Here is a 27,446-nt window from a genome sequence, read left to right on the forward strand (position 1 = left end):
TATTTTTGGAATTCCATTGAACATGAAATTTCACATACAAAATGTAAAATATAAAGGTGAGCAGAAGGCTAAATCTAGTAAAAAATAGTATTTTCATATATATTTTACCATTAATGTGTATTTTTTGAAAAATCTAGAAAAAAATTTCCAGTCATATATAAGTAATTTTCCGATCATAAACATATAACTTTTATGTATTATAAAATTACATGCATTTTGTTTCAGTGTAAAAATTAACATAAAATTGAAGCACTCAAGATCCAACTTTGACTGATATAGGCATTGCTTCTTACTTATTGTATAAAGTATTTATCGATATTTAAATTTTTTATAAAATATTATAAAATATTTCTCTCTGGCTACTTATAAAAATAATACGATCTATTGAAGTTTTATAATAATAAAGTAACAATAAAAGTAACGACTGAATTCATTACTGTAACGATATAACAACATTATCATTACAGACAGAAAAAAAATAACGATCATTACCGAAAAAAATAAAGGAAACGATAACAATATTACAAGTAGGAAGTAATTTACTTACACATTGTTGCAATTGCCCACTGCCAATCACAGCGACTTTTGCATAAAGAGTTTTTTATTTATTTTTTTTTCTAGTCGTGATGGGTTGGCGATGGTACGCAATTGATATACAACCTCAGGCCAATATTACATGTGTGCGTTTTTTGTCATAAAGGATGTCTCAAAATAACCTGACATTTTAATTTATTAATAAAACATATTATTTATTTGAAAAGTACACATGTTTTTAGTTTAATATAAAGTACAAACATGGAGGTTATATGTGGAACACAATATCCGATAAATGGCCGCCTCGACTCTGTTTGCAAACGTTCATTCTTTTGACAAAATTTTCAATGACATTTTGGCATAATAGCGGACCAATTTCATTAATGGTACGTCTAATTTCTTCCTTCAACTCTGGAATGGTCTGTGGATCATTGGCATACACTTTTCCTTTCAGAAAACCCCAAAGAGAGAAGTCCAATGGCGGCAAATCGCACGATCTTGGTGGCCAATTCACATCGCCGCGGCGCGAAATAACACGACCATAAAACTTCGTCTGCAATAACTGCATTGTTTCGTCCGCAGTGTGGCAGGTTGCACCATCTTGTTGAAAGAATATGTCTTCCAAGTCTATGCCGTTCAATTCTTCCCATAAGAAGTTGGTTATCATGTCACGATAACGAACACCATTGACGGTAACCGCATTTCCCGCAGCATTCTCGAAGAAGTACGGCCCAATCACTCCTCCAACCCAAAATCCGCACCAAACAGTGACTCGTGGTGGATGCATGGGAAGCTGTTGGATCACTTGTGGATTTTCAGTCCCCCAAATTCGACAGTTTTGTTTATTCACGTACCCATTAAGTTGAAAATGCGCCTCATCGCTGAAGATGATTTTCTTCGAAAAATCACCATCGATTTGTTGATGCTCCAATATCCAATTGGCGAATGTACGGCGCTGCGTATGGTCTGCTGGTTGCAGTTCTTGTGTCAATTGGATCTTGTAAGCACGTAAATGCAGATCTTTCGTCAAAATTCGCTGCACAGAGGATCTTGAAATGTCCAATTGCTGAGCACGATGGCGAATCGAGGTGGAAGGACTTTCGTCAACACTCGCACTCACTGTGGCTATGTTTTCATTCGACCGACCAGTACGAGAACGGCCACTGCTTTTCGCGGTTAAAAGTGAGCCACTAACCTCAAATTTTTCTATTAAATTCACCACAGTATTACGAGATGGTGCGTTATGACGACCAAAAGACGTGCGGACTTTTCTCTGCAAATGTTCATATTTGTAGTGGATTTTCACAATTTCTATGCGTTGCTCGATCGTGTAATTCTCCATGACTAAACCTCAATACTTCTTGATGCCAGTTGTTAAAGGTTAGTACGTTACGTTCGCTGCAAAAAAAATGGCTCGCAATTTAAAATGTCAGATTATTTTGAGACACCCTTTACGATATTTTTCAAGTTGATCAACCATCTGTTGATTGGTTATAGAACAAAGATGTCCGAAATTCTCTGTCTTGGAACCAATTAAGTAACACGCTTGAAAAATTCGTCGTACGATAAAAAACAGACGCATGTAATATTGGCCTTACAAGTAATTTTGCATTATTTCCTAAAATACAGGATGTCTCACGACTACTGAATTTCCTTTTAAGGATATATTCTTGAGGTAATTTTGAGACGAAAATCCTAATATAAAAATGTCGAGGCTACAATAGTTTTTAAATTATGATTGATTAATGATAATGTGTAATTCGAAAACTATAATAGCCTCGATATTTTCGTATTAGGATTTTCGTTTTAGAATGTTCAAAAAAATCCAGAAATAATAATAGAGGTTCTAAAAGTAAAATGGTTTTATACTTGTAAGCATTTAAAGTTAGCTTATAATTCAAAAAATTATTGTATCCTCGACATTTTCGTATGAGAATTTTTGTCTCAAAATTATCTCAAGAATATGTCCTTAAGAAGAAATTTGTTATGAGACAATCTGTATATGTTATATGACTCCCGAAACCGGTATACGCGTCTATAATGCATTATATGAAGAAGCTCTATTATATATAGTCTACGAAGCGTCAAATATATGAAATACTCGAGATACTCGCATGTACATATATTGATCAATTTCGGTTGACTCATCGTTGATTTATCGATCGGCTAATTCTAATTTTACTTCTTTTGAAGCTTTTTAAATCAAGTAATTGAACGCTTTTACGCTTTACGTCATTTTTCTTTTCAACTTCCTCGAATGACCAGGCCATATTTCCACGAAAAGTAAAAAAAGATATGGGTAAAGTTTCTCCCCCTATGTACGCGTTTATTCCAACAATCTCTTGCCATTCAATTACTCGATAGTTGGTCTGTTATTTTTTCCTTATGTACATATTGTACAAAAAGAACAATTATAATAGCCACGTGTTCCTATTTTTAATAAATAACATTTTTTGAAAATTGTAATAATATTTAACATTCCTAAATTGATATAAATTTACGAATTTTACGTTTATGTTTATTCTAACCAATGTTTGTGTTTAAATGATATAAACGCAAATAATATCAATTGCTTATATAAAATTCTCTTATGCTATTCAGAGTTACTCCACAAGTTTAATATTATTCTACACTCCTTACTTCTTTTATAATGCGTTGCAGTTTCTGTAGATCATTTAAGAGTTATGCTGTTTCTTTAATGAAACAGTACAACTTTTTTTCTCATGAAAAGTCATTCAATGATTTCTGTTAAAATTTAAAAATAAATTATATATTAATAAACGTCGCGTTTAAAACTAGTCTGCTCTTTAAAACGAGACTAGTTTTACCAATTCGTATCATACCATCTTCTCCATTAAAAATTAAACGATTTGAGTTCTTGGGCTGTTCGTATCAGCTGCGTAACGTATTAAATCGAACAAAACCCCCGGCCGTAGCTGCATTTACCACTGTCAGTGCAACAGCAATCCTCTTTACCCCCATGGTCGTCGGCGTCGCGACGCTGAGCGGAGCGTGGCGCCGTCGTTGGACGATGCCTAGAGATTGCGCGTCTCGACACCCCAGCCAACCCTGCCAATCAGCCAACTAGCCAGCCCTTGTACGTGTCGTGCGAGACTTTCGTTACGTCGCAGTGAAATGCGCCGTGAGAGAGAGAAAGCGGATACCCTTAGTGTGTGCTATTATTTGTGAGCGTGCATACGCGTGCTGTTCGTGAATTCGTTGTCAACCAGGTGTCCTTTCGCGCGCCGGCTCATCGTCATCGTTGATTCGCGCTCGGTGCGCTCGTGAAGTGATAACGGTGACGGTGACGGTGACGGTGACGACGACGACGACGACGACGACGACTGCAGCAGCGATAATAGTGATGGTGATAATGATCATGATGATAAAGATGGTATCAGTACCGCTGCTTCGTGAAATGAAAGACAGTGCCCGCCCAATCACCGGCTGATCTATTTGTGACTCCCATTATATCCCAGGGGAGATCTCGCGTGTCCTGTGTTAACTCGACGATAATGATGATGTGATCATTCGGATATCCGTTTCACCATTGTCAACGTCTCAACCGTGTTTTTGTTTTGATCGTAAATGATGATGATGCTACATAAATCGTAACGTGATCGCGGACATTCTCGGTGATACAAAACGATCATGGTGTGATGACACGGATTTGCTATCACGCATGCCGACGTCATCACACCCACATCTATCTTTCCATTCTGATTTGTGGGCAATCGAAGAATTCATTACGGCATTGATACAACGATCCCGCACCGTCGTCTGCTAGCTACCAATTTTCTCCGCGTTGATCCGCGTATAACCAGCGCTCAAGATAACCAACGTTGACCTCATCGCGACGGCGACGATCGATTGCCATTTAAAAGCTTCACGGGCGTTCGTACGCGCCTCGTCGTCGCTACACGCGCTTACGCGGTAAGGCTCCTCTTTTTCAACTCCATACTTTTTCTTCTTTCACAAATCATACGTAGTTTATTCGAGGAAAGATCAATTATTCGTAAAAATTATATATGGAAAGTTTTATTTATTAGAAATATTGCTAAATTTTTATGGAATTTATTTTTATTATTACTGTGAAGATTAATTAAGTAACGAAATTCTTCGATACTAAAATTGGAAAATTGATCTATTTTTGTATTTAGCAAGAGCGTTGAGAGTTCTTTATTTTTGCTGTTTTAATGGAGATAAATTAATTCACAAAATCAATTGGTTGATTTCGGAGATGAAAAATTAATTTAGTTTAGTTTGGCAAGAAATGTCAATTGAACTTTAATTTTTGTTGTTTTGATGTAGATGAAATTATTGATGAATTCTGTCGTTTCGAGAACTGAAAAATTAATTTAGCCTAATTGTGAATGAAAAATATCAATTGAATCCCTCTTTATACTAAATCGAACAACCACCATAGCCTATTTATTTGTTTTTCCTTTCTTTCGGTCTTGAATTTCCTTTTTTCTTTCTGTATATGGACAACGATCGTTAAAATAATGTCGGCAAAGGGACGAGCTGATGAGAAATGAAGTCATTCCCTCGAGGACGACATAATGAGAACGACGAGTGAAAAAGCATCGTGCTGAGTATTGAAATCGGGCAGATCATCCCTTGTGGTCGAAGAAATCTTTCGAATTGTACATATTAAGAGATTTAAACATACATATCTCAGTAATAGGACGTTAAGCAAAAGTTGAAATTTGGCTGGAAAGAGCAACGAACGTTAGAAACAAGTAAAAGATTTTGTATCTTGTCTATGACTTCTTTTTTTTATTAATTTACTATGTTAAAACGGGCAGAAAGGCTTCAAAAAGGGACACTATTGTGTTAGCGTTTATCAAATGCAAAATGCATTTCCTTCTCGCTGCAAAATGAAAAGTAGGTTACTCAACCTTTTTTTCGATATTGATTTTACAGCTGCATTCGCGTGCCTGTCGGTCGATAAACTGCAGAGGAGAATGACGGGACACAATGAGGTTCGCGTTTTCATTTGAACGCTCGGTGAAGTTTAATTAATTAGAAGTCTTTTCCAGCGTGTCGCGAAGCGCGTCGTTTAACTTGTCTTGCACGATTTTATGGCGATGTTTATCGGCTCGTTCGAGCATAATCTGACCTTGGAAATGTATTCGCCAGGAGAGATATACGGTTAGCGTTACGTGAGAGGGAATAACCCCCCGCCCTTGGGCGGTAACTTTTTCGTACAGCTATTACGTCAAAAAATGAGAGCATCGCCGATGCCACGTGCCGTTAATCATATCCATCGGTCGCTTTGCGAACGTACGCGCCGATCAATAATAAACGTGCAATCAACTAGTGGCTGAATTATTGCAAGGCAAAAGGTAAATATGTAGCTCATCGAAAATTCTATTATATTCGCAGCATAGCTGATCGAAAGTTGCGTACCTGGTCGTAAAGTCACGAAAGTAGCGGGAAGACAAATTGTCAATTTTGTGACCGTATAAGAAAAAGCCAATTAAAATCTATTTGTATTGAGAATTTTAGAAAATGAGCTTCCATTTATCTTAATTCTATAAATTTCAGCTACATTGAATCAAATAAGTGCATTTGCAAATAATTTATGAGCTTGTATTCGCTATCAAAGTTAAAAAAATATAAATTTATTGCTTCATATGTTAGTAATTGAAAGAGATTTAGTTGTCCGATCTTTTCATAACGTAGGTTTACTATAAATGATCAACGGTTAGTGGAGTCATAGCTAGTTGGTTTATCGCGCTGATGCTTTCAGACATAATAACGCAATTTACTTTAATCCCCTATTACTTAATCGCTTAGCTTGCAGCCAATGGAAATTTGTATCTTGTAATTTCTATTACAAGAAGAAGTGTCTCACTTCATCAGCTAAAAAGTAATATCTATTGATATTCGTTGATAACTTTAAAATAAATTTGCGCGCAGAAGTAATCTGACAGAATATCTAATCAACATTTATGACAATTAACGTCAGAAATTATAAATTTTTCGCTAAGCTTTAAAAATATAAATGATTCATCAAGCTTGCTTTTCGTCAATGTTTAAATTAGTTCTGTCGGTAATGTTTACTTAATTTAAGCTTTGGTTGCTAAAAAATTTTAAATAAAAAATTAAAAGTGTCGTAAACCTTTATCGATAGATTGTCTCTAGTTCTTTTAAAGAATCTTCAATTGAAAAATGATCGAAAGGACATCCGGCAATAGTAATAGATATTCTATATAGGGATGCTGATTTACGCAAGACGATGATATTGCTTGTTGGCCTGGAAAACTTTAAACTAGCGCAATCTAATAACGCGCTCAGCACTCATAGGGAATAAGCTATTTAGTTATTATTAATATCTTGCGATTGGCTTATGTATGTGTACATTACAATGACTAAATACTTCGATATTGCAGATATCGTATATTTACATTGTATCATTAATTGGTGATAACTGATAAGAAACTGTACAAATTCTTGACTATGTACCTGACTCCGCGTAGACCAATTCCGTATTAATCTTTCACAACTTTCTTATAGAGTATTTGTTCAGAACAAACAATTATGAGATCAAAAGATCTATTTTGAATTTTTTTTTATAAAATGTTCTTAAAATTACCACTCTGGCTCTCTTTAGAACAAGAACGAAACTCCATCAGCTTATAATAAACAATATATCAATATTCAGGATTACAAAATCATGACGCACCGAGATCGTACTATTATTTATGTTATCGTTTTTTTTATTTGTCAATGGAATTAGGCACAAATTAAAGTAATTTAGGAGCAGCCAGCCAGCGATAATATCGATTAATCGTTCAGAGTAAGATGCACATATTAATGTAGAAAAAAATCCTTTCTACACGTTTCTTACGAAATAATTAAAAAAAATTTTTTCGCCTTTCAATCAAAAGATACTTCATTTTCAGAATGTCGGATTACTGTCTTGTAATGATATCATTTAAGAAATATTTATTTATTTTTGGCTTTAGATTATATTTGCTAAAGTAAATTTCATTAAAGCTGTAACGTTACACTCTGATTATTTCCTAATGAATGTAAAAATAAAATATACTTTATGTATATATTAGGTTAAGTAAAAAGTCATCGCATTTTTTTAAAAGACATCTATCAGTAAAAACCACAATTACTTTCTTACCAACAATATAAATATATCTTAATAGAGTAAAGTTTCAGCTTTAAAAATCTCTTTTTTAAATTATACGATACGACAATTTTTAATGGAGTTATGAGCAATTAAAGTCAAAATAATTCTTTTATTTAATCCGCGATAGCTCAGTAATCAAAAGTCGTAGGAATATTTAAAAAAAACGATTTTGTAGGGAAAGTATCAAGCTTTCACGATAGGTAATCGAAAATTTTCTCAAATTCGTTTTGGACACGTTACAAATCCACAAAGTGAGAAGAAAATTTTTCGTCTTTTTCAGCTCGTAGTTTTTGGTATGTAAAAATTATCAAACTCATGTAAACTTAAAAAATGTGATAAGCTTTTAAAAGTAGAGATTTCAAGCTTTAAAACCCTTTTTTTAAATTTGAATTTCATTCATTATTGACGAAGATATTGTATATACAATACAACTTTGAGCTAAAAAATACGCGATGACTTTTTACTCAACCTAATATTTTACAATATACATATACATATACAATATATATATAAAATAATCTTGTATAAAAACTAAATGTTTAATATAGATATATTAAGACTTGATATTTCATTTTCTAATTAATTTGTGATAACCTGATGATAATGTAAAAATTGTATTTTTCTAGCTATGACTAAACTAAAAGTTTTGAATAACTTTTAAAATTATCACTTTAGTGTTTGATGATAGCTAGAAAAAAATGTCATAATTAAAAAACAAACCTAAAAGTTATTTTCGTGATTTATTATTTTGAAAAATGAATTATTGCATTAAAAAAAATTTTAAATCTTAATACATATTTCTTTGAATGGTACAATTGTAACTAAACATTTATTTACAGTGAATAAATATTTACGCAATTTAAAAAAGTAACCAATCAAATTAATGCACTTAAAGAAAAAAATCGTATCAGTAACTACTATAAATTTGTAGTTAAATAGCGTCTCAACTGTATATACATTATAAAATTCTAATAAGAATACTAAATTAAATGAAAAGTGAACTAAGAAAATATAGTAATATTAACCGTATAGTAATATTAATCAATTACAAATTATTAATGTTACTATATTTTCTTAGTTCACTTAATTTACTTATTGTTCTTATTAAAATTTTATAATACATAGTTACAAATGTTTGTATGCATTTTTCATTTTTTTTTTTTGTCTTTCAAGTTCTAACCCAATGCTGTGCTTTAAGCTGACAAGGGAAGATACCCAGATGTCCAATTAGTTTTGAAACAGTTAGAAATTATAGTATTCTACCTCCAGTTAACTAAAATAAGTACTATTCGCTCGGAAAATTTGATATTTGTTAGAGAAATGGATTCAAAGTCCGCTATAAGCGACTCCGAAAATAAGTTTAAATGACATTTTTTCGTAATTTTTTTTGGCCATCACAATTTCTATGACTACATCACAAGATATGGCCGCATAATTCGACTTTTCGTTCAGTTTTTAATTGTACGACCTATCAATTTTTTAATTATATTGTATAGATTATTATTACGATATTGAGAAGGATCCGTAGTAAGATCGAAACGTCTATCGTTATATTACTATATATATTAATTGAATAAATTTTTTACATGCGGACATCTCCAGTGTTCGGCTCTCATAGGCATTATAATTCTTTGATTAAAAATGTTTTATTGTAAGTTTCGTTTTTCTATAAGAAAAATTAGAAATACATTTGAAGCTACCAATGGAATTGAAACCCAAGTTTTCTTTTCTATTCCACTTACGTATATTACTCATACGTATATTACTCATATATAGAAAAAACCAAAAACTAAAAATTTACGAAAAAATTTCATTTGCCCATTTTCAGAGCAGACTTTAACTCCATTCTTCTAACAAATATCAAATTTTTCGAACAAATGGCACTAATTTTAATTAATAGAAGATAGGGTGCGATAGGATATTACAATTTCTAACTGTTACTTTTTCAAAACTTTTTTTGGGGTTAATTAGGTAACTTTTCTTGTGAGTGGTTTACTTCTTAGGAGAAATCACAAACTTTTATATATACTACTAGACTGTTAACTTGTTTAAAAAAGCCCCCAATTTAGATGTAACATTATACGCATGCGTCGAGAACCACTCCGCGTGATCGCGTGACGTATGTCTGCACATGCGCACACATCAGCACACTATTTTGACAGGTTAATCTATTTAACAGTATTAAAATCACCAAATACTTATTTTCATAATGCAGCTATTATAAATTATTTTAATTTATAAGAAATTAATCGCATAAAATCGCATATATATCTTTTATAGACATTTATTAATATTCAATTGTCTTTCCAATATCTTTACCTTTTTACTTAAACTCTTACTTTTCCAAAAGAAACAATATTTTTCGCTATGAAATCACATCACTTTCATAAGTTTATACTAGCATATACGTTTAGCATATGAACAGTTGATACAGATACAGCCATACTGCATTCCTTTGGGTATATTCGTGATGCATACGCAGAACTACCATACAATTTCGGGGTCCATTTCACATAAGCTTGTCCTAAGAAATTAAGCGGGAAGAACTGGCTCTTGCATAACGTATAACATATGAGACGTAAGAAGATGAACCAATCAAAGTTCTTTATTTCCTTCCTTTCCATGAAATAAAGGCCTGTGATTGGTTGATTTTCTTATGCTTCATGTTTCATGCAAAAGTCTGTGCTTCCCGCTTTAGCAGTCTAGAATAGTATATATATATATATATATATAGAAGTTTGTGGGAGAAACTAAACTCCGCTACATCCCTCTGGTGACAATGTCGCGTACTGCCGAGCGACTTTAGAAAAAAGGTTTTAAATGTATTCCTTAAAAGTTATCTCATAATAATTAATTAGTTACTATGACACAGAATGCTTTATTAAAAAAAAGTTTTTGTCTAAACTAGAAAAATGTTATTATTATATCTATTTGCACGAAGTCCAAGTAACTATTCAATGTAGTTGAATCACTATTTCACTATCAATTAATAGTATCTACAATATTGTTACCGACTATATTTTTTATTGCATTCAAAACTACTTTAATTGCTATAACTTTGTAAAATTAATTACAGGTACTTAATACAGGTACTAAATTGTAAAAGTTGTCAAATTTATAGTTGCCACAACTATTTTATTTTCTCTCAGTGTGGTTATCAAATAAATATATGTTTATATTTAAATATTTGCTTAGAATTATTCAAACAAATATTTATTAACACTTAGTTTTTTTTTAGTGTTTTTTCGAAATTCGGAGTCATAAATTCTAATAAATTCATAGACCTAATTGTAAATGATAAAATGCTAGTTGTCATGCAAACTTTTCAACAGCCATATTAGACGCTCTATTTTTTGCGTATATTTCCTAGAAAATTGTGACTTCGCGTGAGTCATTTCATTATTGTTTCATTATGTGATAATCCGTGAGCTGGCTGAACTTGTGTCCCTTCGATATATTTGCGAGTTCTGTCGTAATGTAATACGGTTTGATAATGTGTGATACTTTGTCCTTTTATATTTATAAATAATTCTTCTGGCATTTTATGTCAAATAAAAAAGTATTAACATAGTATTTCTCAATATTGTTTTAATATTTAATGACGTTTTTAACAATTAGATTTTTAATTCAAAAAAATTTATTTTAACTGAATTTCAACTAATAAATTAAATAGATATAACTCCATTTAGAAATTATATAAACAATATCAAACAATATTATGTCTAAACAAATCAGTTCGAGAAAAAGAAACAGAAATATTGCATAATTCTATATTTCCGCTGAATACTTGGTCTTGAACTTGCGTAGCCCAAAATGACCTAAATCTGTTAATCTAAATGGATTTGCATTACATTACCGTGCAAGACACAATCGCAGTATTTCTCATTACCGTACAGCCGTATTGAATAAAGAGAAAGGAAAAAAGGCACCTGACTCAATATCGTTGTTCGTCTAGATGCAGAGCCGATTGTGTCACAACAAAGCTAGATAATTGAAACGAATGACAGGACGCCTTGATCGAGTGTCAATTATTGAATATACATTCGCCATTACCGCGACTGAAGGTGCAAAAAAGCTCTGCGACTTGGCTAGCGCCGTATATCGTTCGTATTCTTCGAAGTGCTTCTCGTAGCCTCACGTGAAACGGTACGAGTTACATAACGGACCTGAGATGTTGCAAAATGTGCTTCTGACGCGATAAGAGCACGCGGGGTGTGTCGGATTTATTTAATATTAATGTAATTGTCTTCAAATCTATTATTATTTTTGAAGGGCCATGTAATAAAGCAAATAGCATAACAAATTACGAAATACTTTTACGGAATATTTTTTTATTTTTGTAATATTGCTTATCACTATATTACATTTTTTTAAATAGAGATTTGTAACATCGAATAACACCATTTTATAACACCTAAGAAGTTTCCTGTACTGTCAGCGAGCTGCACAACGCATCTCGGATGCTGGAAACGGTCGCATATGTATGACGACGATGCATCTGATGCAAATGATAAGAGAACGCATGCTGCATTTATTTCACGTTCTCACATCGACGTTTCGTCATCAATACTACGAGTTACAATTATCACTATAAAGACGTCGGCACTTTTGCAACGCATGCCGGAATGTAACACGATTCCTATTGACGTAATTGACACGTATCGATGTCAGTCCCGGTTGTTTTACAAGTATTCATTATTAATATTTTATTTCATGCGAGTCTTGTAAAATTCTCTCTAAAGAGGAAAATGAATAAATACATGATGTACGCATGTAAAAAGAAGTATTATATAATTGGACGTATACGTATGTATTTCGATTGCAAGCCGACACTTCAATATTGCTCCGAATTTCTTCTCTTTTCTCTTTTTCCATTTAAATTTTTGTTTTTGCACGCATATAATAGAGCGTCCCTGATATGAAGTCTCCTCTACTTACGTCTCTAGAGAAAGAGAGAGAATTAATTATTTATCTTTAATTGTGTGTGTGTAGTGTCGAGAAGATACATCATATACATACACACTTACATATCCCGACGATTACACTGTCTTCATATTGACGTGATCACTTTTTATTTAACCTTCGGTATCTTTGATTCTGAGAAAATATACATAATCCTCACTTATTTCATAATTTTTGCGATTTAGGAAAAATATGCAAGATCTCTTGCTCGTTCAATCAATTTTCTGATAAATGACTAATTATTTGTTTGTACAAATGTTAGATAAAATTCTAATAACAATTTAAATTACTACAAGAATCCTGTATAATGGCAGAAAAAAATCATCACGCTATAACGCACTTGCTAACGGAAGTGAAGTACCGCGCGGTTCCATTATCGTTGAAAATTTCATGCTGTGCAGACGAAATCCAGATGAGATCATAAGAGCTCCTGTTATAGACTTCCACACGTCACTCCGTGCTAGAAGATTCGGGGCTAATTATGCCAAATGTATATATATTCACATCCGTATTCGTATCTATAACGTATAGCCGTTGCTCTATACTTAGCACTCTCGCGGGTATAGAACGATTTGTTTACGATTTCTCTCAGTGAACAGCTGGCTTCACTAATGAAGATTTCAGCTTTATCTTAAGCGCTTTTTTATCTTCAGGTGAAAAATGAAAATCATTTTATTCGAAAAAATTAAGTAAACGATTAAAGGGATGCTGGAGCAACGGTCGAACTTGATCAAGGTCAATAGTGTACAGACTTTTAAATTGCAAATTCGATAATAGTGACATCTTTTATTCATTTCTTATATACCGTTGTGTCTTACTCAAACGCAATTATCTGTCCTTATTTAACATATTTCAACACTACGAGTATCTCTTGCAAGATCTAGCATCTATTGTTAGACATAGTTATTACTTTGTTTATTGATTTGTTTATCATTCCAGATCGTCGCTTAGCACTCATATACGTAATTTGTAGATTGATATAAATCATTCTTTTTAAGCTTTCAATCTTAACTTTATAAACTCATTGTTAGTACTGTTTGTATAAAACGCTAAACTATCATTTTGTTCATAGCTAATAAAACTTTTGTATTAAGGAAACATCTACGTCAGGTGACAATTTTATGAATTGAAAAAATGTAGTTTTTTCCTATTTTAGTATAAAGTCCACTCCAATCCACCATCACCAAATTTTGCGTCTATTTTAATCCTGTTAAAAAAGGATTTTTTATACCGTTCAGTAAATTCGGAGAATTATATCAATCTGCAATGTCTCCACAGTTTCTCAGTTTGGGTCACTCCAGCATTCCCTTAACTTCATAAAAAATTAAAAGTTGAATTATTTTGTTTTTTATTAAGGATGTATCAGAGTTTTATAATCTCTACAAAAAAAATGATAAATTAGAATTTCCAATTTATAATTTCTAGATAAAAATGAATATTATACGTATTTACAATTCAATGAGTAAGAGAGAGGGGGGGGGAGCAAAGGGAGGAGAAAGAAAGGGAAGGGTAGAGCAAGGAGAAAGAGAAGGGCAGGAGGGAGAGAGAGGGGGCGGAGGTCAATACTTATATTTAACAATATTATTTTATAATTTAAGTGAAAATTTTCGCATTACATTTAAATTATTTTTTAAAAACGTATCTACTTCTTATTGAAATAATATTTGAACTAGATTTTAAATATAACCGCTAAACTTTTTATATTATTTTCAAATAATATAAATAATATAAAATTTTAAATAATAATAAAATTCATAATGTAGAAAATCATTTTTTTATTTTCTTAAAAAATGTAATGTATTCTTAAATGCAAAACCTCAAATAGTATACTATTTGTTCCATTTTCTGAAACCATGATCCATATGTTAATTATGAGCAGAATGATATTATTTCAATCGATAGTATTTCGGTTAAACCGGAATGATTTCTTGATTAAGCATTATTATCTCTTATGTCAGAGTTTCCTCTATATGTATTTCCGATGTGATATCGAAGGATGAGTATGACGTCGGCGGAATTCTTGGAAATCTTGGGCTTGGACGCGTGGCTACTGCAAGACTGGCACTGTTTGCCATATTATTTCGGGAGAAAGCCCAAGTATTTTTGTTGCTAAACGCGAGAACAGATGTAGCAGCTTGGGCGAACGATGACTCTACTCTAGTATGCGGCATCAAGGACGATGAAGAGCGTGCCGAACATTGCTCTTGAAGGATCTACTCAACACTAGCTCGAGTACGCGCGTACTTAATACACAAGAGTGTTCTTGTTACTCTCGACAGCAACTTTGAAGGAGCGTTATCTCATGCACTATGTTTATTAGTTGAATATACGCCAATATACCTCCATATTTTTTTATGGCTTCTTAAAAATGAATGTCTACTTTTAATTAACACCTAAAATTTGCTTCTTTATTTACTTTCTTAAAAAATAAACTCTATCTCAGTACCACGTTTCTATAACTCTTAATAATAATTTGATATCATTACATTGTCTTGTTGCGCAATTTTTTTCATATATAATATCTACGCAACAATTATGGCCGGTTCCACCAATGCAATGTAAGATTAGCTTTCACTCGGTTCAACTTATTTTTTATCTTTTTCTAATTTTAATACCCCTTTCTACCAATATAGTTTAATTTTAATTTCGGTTCAACTAATTGTTTATTCTGAAAATTATAAAAAGATGAAGAGTAAGTTAAACTAAGATTAAAGTTAATCTACGTTAGTAGAAATGGGCCTCGATCTGTTTGCGTTGTGCTTTTCACATCCAAAATCTCTGCTTTCTTTTTTTTTTCAATGTCCGGATATGCATTTTTCTCATTTTAAATGCAAAAATTTTTATGGATTTTAAACATGGACAAAACTAATATAATGAGATATTGGTATTGTTGTTAAGAGTTACAGACTCGAAATACTGAAGTCATCTTTGAATGAACAATCATAAATTGTTAGCGTTTTCAGCATTTTCGATAAGCTCGTTATGGACGAAACGGAAGTGCAAATGCATTTTGCGATGCACAGTTGTTTTATTACCTGCTCGATTATTTTGGTTTAGAAACGGAATAAATGCGCCGCTTTCCGTGCGATCAATTGGCATTTATGCATAAATATTAAAAGTAATTGATTTCATAGACATACCATCTATAAAATTAATGAGAGACAGACGACCGCCTCTAGAAAACGGGACATCATACACTGTCGTTTGTCCATTGCGAGACATGTCCGATTACTGGCATACAAAATGTGATAGTTAACCTACACGTGGATGGATAAGTATGTGTTACAATCTTTTTCTATGACATGTTCGAGAATGAGGGTTACGTCTACTTAAGAGAATAATCTGACGAGTATATGCGCATGGATGTATGCGGCTGCTATTTCGATATGTATATTTTTGTTGTATTTATTGATTTAATTTATTCTCGCAATACTATTAATTTTTTTGTTAATTTTTTTATCCGTTTGCTTATTAATTTTGCAAATTATAATTTCAGTCATTTTATAATATTTTGTAATATTTATTATTTATTTATTTACATTGTAATTATAATAGTTGATTTAAAATATATATAACTCTTAAAATAACATTTTTTGTGCATTAAAAAAATATTTAAATTTTTTATGAGAAGGTAAAGAGAACTTGTTCGTGCAGAATGTTTACTAAAAAAAAACTTGAAATTTTTAGGAGACTTCTTTTTTATCCTTGAAGATGAGAGATTTTCATGGAACTTTATCAGCACACTCAGAAAAATTTTTGGAATTTTACTTACTTCTATCTCTTTCGGATTATATTGTCTTGCTAATGCAAAATGTTGACAATTGGTTAGCAATAAGTATGGCATACATATCCATGTATATTCACGATTATATTTGCATATCTCGCGAATTTAAAAAAAAAGACGAGATAACAGTATAAGACAATATTCAGCAAAAGAGAGTAGCTTACTAATATTATATTGTGAATGTTTTCACTGTTTTATAAGTTTCATTGGTCCAATTGAAAATATAGATATACAAATATCTCGTGGAATTTTTATCTTCTATTGTACTATATATATATAATTTAGTATATAATTTGTTTTCATTACTTGCACTCCAATTTACAATGTTTTTCAAGTTGCATTTAAAACATGGTTTAATTTTATCTGGAATTTTGAACAAAAATACCTGGAAAATCTGTTAATTCTCAGAGAAAGTTATTTTAAAGAATTTTCCAGTAAACACTCTGTTGTATTATTTTTAATACCCGAATAAGGATTAAATAATAATTAAATTCTAGTCTCAAAATGAGCACAATAATCTAGTGTTTTCCTACTTCCTTGATAACAGAATCAAGAAAATAGCGTGTTAGATAACGCGCGTCTAACCATAAATAAATCGCATTATCGCATGTAAAGAGAGCAACGATATAATAATGTGCCATTCCTTTTTTTCTTACACGTGGCAACTCAGCTCGAATTAGCTCCTCGAATAGTTCCAAGGTTATGTAACAATTAAAAGAATATAATTTGTAAGTTGACATTAATTGCGATACTAAAACATGTTTTTATCGATACAAACAAGTATAATTTTTCCAGAATATTATATCTTGAATAATAAAAATGATGAATTTTACTACAAGATTCACACGTTAGTGTAACGATCAATCTTTAGTTGAAAAGGTTTCCAAAAACCAGACTACAAGGGACGATTAGCGATGTCGTAATGTCCTTATTGCGAATAATTCAAATACAGTTTTCCACATCGTTGTCCTTTTGATCTTTTGTCGTGCATGGATTTTGATGACAGGATTGATGATTTCCTTGCAGAATTTCGTTACAACTGCAAACAAGACGTAGCGATTACATCGAAGAAGAAGACTTTGGATGTCAAAGCTGTGTCGCGGAAAGTACGCCTATCGTGTGTCTTGCAAAAAGTAAAATTTTTGTGAATCGACATTTTCGTGACTCGTTTGGAATACCGTCGAGATAAGTCTCAGCGAAATTTCTTCACGGTTACTTACCACGGTGGCGAACAATTACACTCGCTCTATCGGGTGAAAGACGTACGCTTGGGTTACACGGCATCAAGCACGTTGGATGTTTGGACCCTACGGGAGAATGTCGATTGGACAACCGAGTCAGTCGGGTCATCAGAACGAGAAGCAGTCGAGTGATAGGAACGGTGGTGGTGCGGTGACCAGATACAGCAGAATTTGGATCGTGAGATGCCATTAATGCTGCCGGACTAATGCGGCCCCGCGATGATCGACGGGGACGAAAAGACGGTGGTGGCCCCCAGGTGGAAGAACTATGTAAGAGACGAAGCGCGAAGCGGGGGGGAGGACGAGGTCGTCGTCTCTCCACCGGCGGCAGCGTGGCTCAGGTGCCAGAAGGTGGCAGAAGAGGTTGGCCTTATAGAGGGTTTATAGTTTGCGTAGGATAGACGATGAGCGTCGAGGTCGACACGCTGGAACTCGAGGTCTTCGAGGTGAGTCCTCAACCCCTCTCGAGGATGCGACGAACGGGAGTCGCGCGAAATACACATCCTGAAAAGAAGCGGTTATATTTCCGTTAACAAGGAGATCGTGCTCGAGAAAATACGGAATACTCGACGATTGTATTGCCGAGCGATCACCGGCGAGATTTCAATCCACGTATCTATCCGGACAAAGTAATTGCTTAACATTTCGTTGCCATTTTATGTGATGTTTCCGATTAAAGGAGAAATCTTCTGGGATTTTCCTTTTCATTTAAACAATTTAAAAAACAAGCAGAACATCTTTTTAACATATTATTTTAAACTTTTAAGATTTTTTTATATTAACAGCAACCAATCTTTATTGTTTAAGTTTTTAATTAAATATGATGATGTAAATAGATGACATGACATTTCTCATAAAAACAGATTGTCTTGTGTCTGCAAGTTTATATTAGCAAGCAGGAGTTTACATCTAATTTTGTAGTTACATAATTTAAGTATCTGGCAATAATAACGCACTGCAGCGTAATCACAATTATAATGTTGCCTGTTGTATAACATAATATGCTAAGAAGCTAAGTATAATCTTCAGTAGAGTAATGTAAAAGTTAGATTTTTCAAAAACATTAAAAAATTATTTTTATTGAACATAATTTTTTTCTTTTACAATAACATAATAATATGTATGATTCTGCTTTTTTTACACTGATATCACGCACAAAATATGCGTTTTAATTTCATCCGGTATCGAATCGAAAACAATACTTGGAAGGATAATTTGACTTCCTGAGTACACAACAACGAGACTGAAAAATTACATAATTTTCGATATTATGCAATGGACTTCCGTTCGCTAGCCCGCGTTTTGTTTGACAAGTAATGCGCTTTGAATGTGACTATCGATGCGAATGAGCTATTACCGCGAAGCATATAGATTTGTCAAGTTTTTTTATTAACACAGACGCATTCCTATCCTTATTCATTTTTTATTCCCGTGGCGATTGTATTATTCATACTCGACATTTATATACTTGTCCAGACAGAGAAAAAGCTCTTGAAGATAATTGATTAGTCTTATCATGGCGATATATCTACTCGTAAATATTTTATGGAAATTATGTGCACGCGAATTCACCTAGACGAAGTATAATACTTATATAAAATATAAAGCTAAAATTATATAGACACACTCAAACACACACGTACATTTGTACTTTATAATAAAATAATTTCTTAAATCTATGATCTCTTAGTGAGTGAAACATTTCGATTTCACTGATCGATATTCTCTTGCACTTTCTCGAATGCAAGTTTAATCTTGTTACATGTGGAATTGCCATCGCATGTAACTTAAAACCAGCTTGCGAGAGTAAATCGGAGCATTTGAGCCAGTCGGTCGAAACATTCGTACAGTTTGGTCAAGCGAACTCCATACATATTTTAAATTATTATAGAAAATTTCAATATGATTTCACACAATTAAAATGTAAAATGACGTGAATGCTACAAAGATGGAATAGGATCAAAAAATATATTTCTTATAACTCAAGATATGGAGTAATAAAGAGATGATAATTAGATTATGATTAGATTTTTATTCTTTTAAGATTAGAATTTTTATTTTCTAGAATTATAAAAATATGAAATCTTTTGCTGTTTTGTGCCATTTGCGCTTATATATATATATACTCAGAGAACAATATGTCCGAAATGTGGACATAACATGTCTTTAAGATGTCATGAAGATGTCTTTCACGAACATCATGCCATAAAGATGTCCTCAAGACATTTGTAAAACGTTTAATGTCCCCTTTTTGGACATGCATGTTATTTGAGTATGCATTTTAACTAATGCGTGCATCACAGTACTGATCATCAATATAGACTTTGACATACACTTTCTCGCGCGCGAATAATACAATCGCGTCATCCGTGAAGAGAAAAAAATGCGGCGACATACGGTCGCAGCTTATAACGGCCAATAAAGCTCTTATACGTTCAACTTTATGTTCATCGACGTGCTGAAGCTTTATCGCGAGTACCGGAAAGTCTCTATTCGCTTTGTCCGTGACATGTTTTCACGCACGCATACCGCGCGATCTATACTTGTATGCGTCGCGCTGCTTTTCACGCGTTTTCTAGAACACCCTCGATCTTCGGGATTTATTTTACGCGGCCTACATAAATGATAAATTGCTAGCAAAGTGGAACACACACAGTGCGCAATCGTCCTTCACGAATCAATACACATTTGCAAAATTTCTTTACAATTAACAAAGATCTGATTTCTTTTTTAAAATTTCTGAAAAAGTTTGAAAAAGAGTTTCAGGGTCATTATAATTACACGAACTTTCTTACTTAATATTCATACCAACATAAAATTTTTTGGTCTTTGTGAATATTTTTTTATCAAATAACATTGCAACGGTGTAATTGATCGTTGTGGTAATACGTGGTAAGTTTTTATAATTAAGTTACCTAATAAATTAAATTAAGATAATAATTTATTTAAATTTGTTGTCAGAATTTGGCAATTCCGTGTTAACATACAGCGATCAAGAAATAAGATTTAATCTTATGTCAAAAAAATCGAGAAATCAGAATAATTTTGATATAAACTTCACTTCGACATCTTAATTGACGTTTTATTATTTAACATCTCGCATTGTTTTATTGTACTGATAATGGCCAAGACTTGGTCAAAACGTTTACATTTTTAATTTTAAATATATGACTTTGGCAAAAAATATCTTGCGTATGTGGCTGTATTATGCTCCTTCTTATTTATGTTTTAGAGTTTCAAGGATTTTCTATTTTTTATACTTAATTGTTAGAGCTTTTTTTGAAACACTTGGGCCCGATTTTTCATTATCTGGTTAACTTGTGATTAAGCTTAATGTTTTATCCAATGGGCTTTATTTATGATATCGTCCTAGATGAACCCCATTGGATAAAAACATCAGGTTAAGCCTAACCGCAAGTTAACCAGATGATGAAAAATCGTACCATAAAGTTAGAAATTTATCAATTAAGGTATCCGGAATCTTGTATGACTTAACTAAACTTTGCAATTTTTTCTAATTTTTTTCTATTCAAAATTATTTAAAAATGATGATCAAATTCAAAAGAAGAAACATTTCTGAAAATTAAAAAAATATATAACTTTTTTATAGAAAAATGTCAGAAAAATGAAACATAAAGTGACTTAATGTTGCTTTTATAAGATTATTAAAAAAGATATACTGACATGTAAGAATGCACAAAAAATTGTTTTCCAAACAATTGACTTATTTATTATTGTTTTCAATGTTTAAGCAGGTGAATTAGCAGGTAACTTAGAATTCAAACAGTTTGAAATAACAAAATCCAGATTTGGATAATAAAAAAAAACGTTACAATTGATGCGTGTGATTCAGTATGACCTAGGGATTGACCATATCAAGAGCCACTGGTAGTATCTCGACGCAAACCACGCGTTAGTTCTACTTTGCAAAGTTTTTATCTCTTTAGTTATAAACAAAAATATAAACTAAATACTTTATTATCAATACATATATTACATATATTACATATTAAATACAAAGCTACAATAAAATGTACTACGGACATTAATAATCATCTCTTGATAATTTTGGAAAGTAATTACTACATAACATTTCAATTTTTGATTTGGCAACAAAATGGCAAAATATGTCATCGTGATCACGACGTTCTACATTTTGTTTTACTAACAATAACAGAATGAACAAACAATAAATTAATGCAATTGAGTCAGACGGACAACCTGCATGCATGCTTTATTAATGCTATTTGTTGAATTCACTATATAATTACTCACAAATAGTAAGTAGGTAGGGCATATAAAGTGAGGCCACATAAGTTATATCGAAATTATGAAAATGGCGCTAGCTTTATCAAAATACGAAACAATATTTATGCTTGTGAAGAGTAAATATATCGCAACAGTTTCTTTTTTATTTGAGACGTACGCGTGCAAAATTATTATACCTAAAATTATTCTTATTTTCACATTTGTTATGAAACAAAACGTATATATATGCATTTTGTATATTATTCATGACTTAATTAGCTAAAGTTAATTGATTTAAATCGGTTTAGATCCCCTTTATAAACAATTTTATGCTTTTCACTTTATGCAATCCTCATAAAAATGCAATATCGTGAGATGACATTGAAGTTTCGCGAGGCTTCTCAAAGTGGTCGATTTATTTTTAAGCATTAACAAATAAGATCTGCAGAAGCGGATAATGACACTTATTTTATGATACTTATTTTAATCCTATTTTATGCTTGAAAAATATTAAATTGAACAGTAGAGTCGTCTAGCTAATAACCTGACTATATAGATGGAATGTTTCATGAAATGCCACGATCTATTCTTAACACAAATTTTGAAGAATTTGCTAATTTGGCAATTCTATAGTAACAAAATAAAGTCTGCACATCCTTGGCACTAATCTTCGATTACTTTTAGATTATATTTCTTTATACTTTATTTGATGTTTTCTGACGCGCATCGCGATCAATGAGAATTTTTGCCTTCGTCTATGTAAACAATAAAATGAAAAAGCGCATCTCTCGTACCAAACGGTGTGTCCTCGACCGATCGTTCCTACCTGAACGTCCCTTGAACATGAGTTAAGTAACATAAGCGTTTACATGTCGCGTAACTAAAAGGTAAAGGACTGCGACGGCGAGATCGAGTCGACGGATGCGACGACGCGTCGAGGTATCGCGAGGACAACGACAGTGTCCAGGGGCAGCGAAGCAGGCGGACAGTGCAGGTACTCAATGCAGGAGGCCGAGGAAGACGATGATGGCGGTGGCAACAACCGCAGGAAACGAAAGAAACGACGGAAAACGCAGCGGAACAAGCAGCAGTTGCAATTACAACAACCGCAGGTGGAGGTAACGACTAGCAGCAGTCTACAGCGATCGCACGCGCTCGCTCTCGCTTCGTCGTCCGATGAAGTGGAAGCGGTGGGCGAGTGCTCAAAGAGGGACTCGTCTAGCAGCCTGGGCGGCGGCAGCCGGCACAACACCTTGCGGGAGTCACTGCTGACGGTGCTGGGCAAGCTAGTGATTTGGAAGGGCACTAGATACCGCTCCGCTACCGCCGCGTCGTCCTCCTCGTCGGCGCCACCGAATTCACCACCCGCCACCGAGTGCATTGGTCGTAGCACGTCCTTCTTCTCTAGTGGTGAGTTCCCACGAACGAGATTATGGGATAGTTTTCCATAGGAGTTGCACTGTTGGTTTGAGTCAAAGTTACAGATGGTTGCGATATGCACTTATAGTTGAATCTGCCAAGGCAGATATTCTTAATCACTCATGATACGATTGTCGATATGACAATTTTTTGTTTACTAAAATGCTCAGCGATAATTTTATGATATTTAATAGAGAATACGAATAAATTGATATAGTATCAAAACATACGCTATGTATCTTATTTTGCATTATTGGGAAGAATAAACGCGAGCTTCCTAGTACATAGTCACGATGTAGCATCGATCATGCGCATGTTCCATTTAACTGACATACCGCATTTATGTTTGTCATTTTTTATTTCGACCGAAATCCATCGCAAACAATGCATACACAAACTATGGATACGGCGATCAATATTACTAATTTTAGGCGTAATGCAAATTTCAGCGACTTACATACTTTGTATGACTGACCAAGGCTCCGCATCTTGGACACAATGACTTATTAAATTCCATAAATAAGCAAACGGAGTATCTAACACTCACGTAGTTTTCATGAACACGTGACGGTGGGGTATGCCTACTACGCAAGGATCGATTCGATCGTTTTCCGTGGTAATGCCAATATTGGACTTCGCCACAATTCACATGACGAGCCAATTAATATTAAAAGTTTATCCAGTTATGTGGAACTGCTGCAACATACACACACACACACGCGCGCGCGCGCGCATGCGTGTGGCGTGTGTACAGGATGTCTCATTTTGAACGACGATCTCAAATTTCTCTTGAGTAATCTATTTTAGAAAAAAATATGTTTCAGACAAAAGTTTTACTTCGAGGAGGGCATAAGATGGTATTATTGGTTTGTCCTTAGATGGCGTCATCAAGATTAGGTCAAGATCACATCGATTTTTTTTTTTTAATGGAACACTACTATTGATTCCAGAATCTAATAGCTGGTATCCAGAATTTTCCAAAACGCTATAAGAAAATATTTTTTATTAAGTACTTTTTGGATTATGATGCTTGAAGATTACAGTACTGCACCTCTGTGAAGCTGGCCCCATTTTTTCCAAAAATTGAAAAAATAAGAATTCTGATTGCTCCCCCCCCCCTTCCCTCCCCAATAGTTCTAGATTTCTCTATCAATTTTAGAAATAGTTCCATCGATTAGGGATGTAAAAATACCATTTGAAGTATCGGGGGGGGGGGCGCCAACTTCACGATTCTGAAACTTTGAAGGGCTGTAATTTCTTAACAGTTTATTTTAGCACTTTCATCCATATAAGACAATCGATAGAACTCTTTGAGAGGCAAACAGAACTCTCAAGAAAATAACAGATGTCCGAAAAAAAATTTTTTTTTAATTTTTTTTAGATTTTCATTCTGTAATGAATTCTGATAGCCCCCCCCCCCCCCAAAGAGTTCTAACGATTAATAATGAAACGGCTGAGATTGCAAACAAAAAAGTTTTAGCGTCTTGAAATAGAAAAATTCAAAAGTTGAAATTTCAAAGCCTTAAAACTTTTAAGATATTAATTTCAGCGCATTGGTTATTAAGGATAATCGTTAGAATTCTTGGGGGGCAACCAGAATTCTAAAGAAAATACCTAAATATCTAAAAAGGCTTTGAAGTTTCAACTTTTGAAATTTTTTATTTCAAGGCACTAGAACTTTTTTGTTTGCGATCTCAGCTGTTTCATTATTAAGGATAATCGTTAGAACTCTTTGGAGGGCTACCAGAACTCATTACAGAATGTCGAAAATCTAAAAAAAAAATTTTTTTTAATTTTTTTTGAAAATTTTTTTCGGAAATCGGTTATTTTCTTGAGAGTTCTGTTTGCCTCCCAAAGAGTTCTATCGATTGTTTTATATGGATGAAAGTACTAAAATGAACCGTTAAAATATTATAGCCCTTCAAAGTTTCGGAATCGTGAAGTTGATCCCCCCCCTCCCCCCCGATAGTTCAAATGGTGTTTTCACCCCCTTAATCGGCGGAACTATTTCTAAAATTGATAGAAAATTCTAGAAGGGGGAGGGGGAGAGCAACCAGAACTCTCAAGAAAATAATTTTTGAAAAAAGTGAGGCCAGCTTCACAAGAGATCAATATTGCCAACATTAGCATTCCGTAAGGTTGCTAAGTTAGCCATCGGTCGGACACCTTGCGTAATGCTAATGCCGGCGGTACTGTAACATTCAAACATTATAATTCAAAAAGTACTTAATGAAAAAATATTTTTTTTATAGCGTTTTGAAAAGCTCTCAACATCAGCTATTAGATTCTGGAATCAAAAGTAGGGTGTTCCATTTTAAAAAATCAATGTAACCTTGACCTAACCTTGGCAACGCCATCCAAGATCAAACTAATAAGATCAGTAAATAGATCTTTTTGAATCCTACGAATTTTATCTGAAACATTTTTCTGTAAAACTTATATTTTCTGAGATATTCAAGTATCCCAATCTTTTTGGGACACCCTGTGTATACAGAATGTTTTCCAGAAAATTCAACCAACAATGCTCGTGGGCAGGTAGAGCGAACTAAACTGCGTCGAAAAGTCCTCTACCATTTTGCAATTTTCGCAATAGTTAACAAAATGTTATTTATTAAATATCACTGAATATTGATTTTCACAGGTTTACCATAGAGCGAGAAAACCGGGAAAAGTCAAGGAAATTAGTCATGGAAACTGGAAAAAGTCAGGAGAAAATGTAAAAAAAATCTGGAATTTCGAAATTGCTCACAATTTCCTGAAACTACTATTTCAAATAATTGTTATAATTTTTTTAATATTATATCTGACATTTATAGTCAAATTTAAAACTTGTGCACTTTAAACGATTTTTATAAAATAATTAAAATTTATATTTTATTTAGTATTTTTATTTGATCCCTTCTTTTTTATCTGCATACTTTTTTCTAAAACTAATTAATTTTTTGCTGGAATTTGCACTTAAAAGGGTCCTATGCTATTAAATTTTTTTTTCTGTTATTTTTAATATAATAATATAGACTAGCTTTCCTACAATCCTTAGTCTAAATGGGAAATTTTCCATGAGCAATATAAAATACGTAAATTTTCATCTGGAAAACCTGAAAAAGTCAGAGAATTTTTAAATTCATTTTCTATGGCAACTCTGTTAATAATTTTTTACTCAAATACTATCTACTTTACAAAAAAAGCGAGAGGCAAATATTGTTTATTTCCTTTTCATAGAGCTCTGAAAATTTTTTCAGAAGTTTTTAATACCGTATTTTCTTATGTTGATAAAAATTGTTGCCAATAAGAAAATGCAGTACTAAAAAGTTGATAAAAAATTCTAAAAAAGTTTTTAGAAGTCTATGAGAAGAACATAAACAATTTTTCTTTCTTGCAGTTTTTCTGTAAATAGTATTTGAGGAAAAAAATTATTGAAGACAAATATTCGGCAATTTTTAGTAATTAATATCTTGTTAATTATTGCGAAAATTTCAAAATGATAGAGGACTTTTTGACACAGTTTAATCCGCTCTAACTGCCCACAACAACGGAGATATTTTTAATTAATCATTTAAAATATCTCCGTTGTTTTTAATGATACAGGAAAATATTACAGGGATAAGTTATTCGATTAGAAGGGACACATATGATGAGAAAAAAATTTTTCTCAAGGTCATAGTTTTCGAAAATTCAAGGATACGATTTTTATAACTGGAATAGCATATTTTCATTAATGTAGTACAGTTCATAAAAAAACAAATTCAATCATACTCGTATATCATGTGTTGTCCTTCAGATGACTTTGGAAAAAAATCACATTTATGTGGAAAAAAGGAGAGTTAACATACTTAAGTGTTTTCAATGAAGATATTTATTTACTTTAGATGTTCGAAATAATTGCCATTAACTTTCATACATTTTCAAATGCGATAAATAAATGATTGTTTCGCATTTTTAATGATTTCCGCTTGATTCTGATTGATGTCGATACATAATGATGTGTTCCTTCTAATCGAACAACTTTTCCCTGTAGTATTTTCCCATATCATCAAAAACAACGAAGATATTTTAAATGATCAAGTTAGAGGAAACACTGTATATATATTATATATATATATATATA

At 32.9% G+C, this 27,446-nt stretch overlaps 2 protein-coding genes and 1 long non-coding RNA gene across 8 annotated transcripts in view; 2 read left to right on the forward strand and 1 right to left on the reverse strand.

Annotated features, from left to right (window-relative positions):
* Positions 1-17,537, forward strand: part of LOC108753112 — a 102,861-nt gene extending 85,324 nt beyond the window's left edge. The window contains exon 3 of the mRNA XM_018494454.1: positions 17,457-17,537. Within this exon, the coding sequence (XP_018349956.1) occupies positions 17,457-17,486 (30 nt within the window). The 3' untranslated portion in view covers positions 17,487-17,537. The remainder of the gene's footprint in view (positions 1-17,456) is intronic.
* Positions 12,442-13,063, reverse strand: LOC108753113. The gene is made up of 3 exons (XR_001939602.1): positions 12,987-13,063; positions 12,704-12,781; positions 12,442-12,626 (listed from the first exon to the last, which is right to left on the reverse strand). It is a non-coding gene; the product is annotated as an uncharacterized LOC108753113 (long non-coding RNA).
* A 112-nt stretch (positions 17,538-17,649) lies between the features above and the next one.
* The window catches only part of LOC108753111 (phospholipid-transporting ATPase ID), a 21,184-nt gene continuing 11,387 nt past the window's right edge, over positions 17,650-27,446 (forward strand). For 5 of the 6 annotated variants that reach the window (XM_018494448.1, XM_018494449.1, XM_018494450.1 and 2 more), the window contains exons 1-2: positions 17,650-18,034; positions 22,807-23,329. In XM_018494448.1, coding sequence (XP_018349950.1) covers positions 17,891-18,034; positions 22,807-23,329 — 667 coding nt within the window. In that variant the 5' untranslated portion in view covers positions 17,650-17,890. Of the gene's footprint in view, positions 18,118-22,806; positions 23,330-27,446 lie in introns of all 6 variants that reach the window. The other variant, XM_018494452.1, reaches the window with a different exon arrangement.

Source organism: Trachymyrmex septentrionalis, unplaced genomic scaffold (genome assembly GCF_001594115.1).
Source record: "Trachymyrmex septentrionalis isolate Tsep2-gDNA-1 unplaced genomic scaffold, Tsep1.0 scaffold65, whole genome shotgun sequence".
Classification (NCBI taxonomy): domain Eukaryota; kingdom Metazoa; phylum Arthropoda; class Insecta; order Hymenoptera; family Formicidae; genus Trachymyrmex; species Trachymyrmex septentrionalis.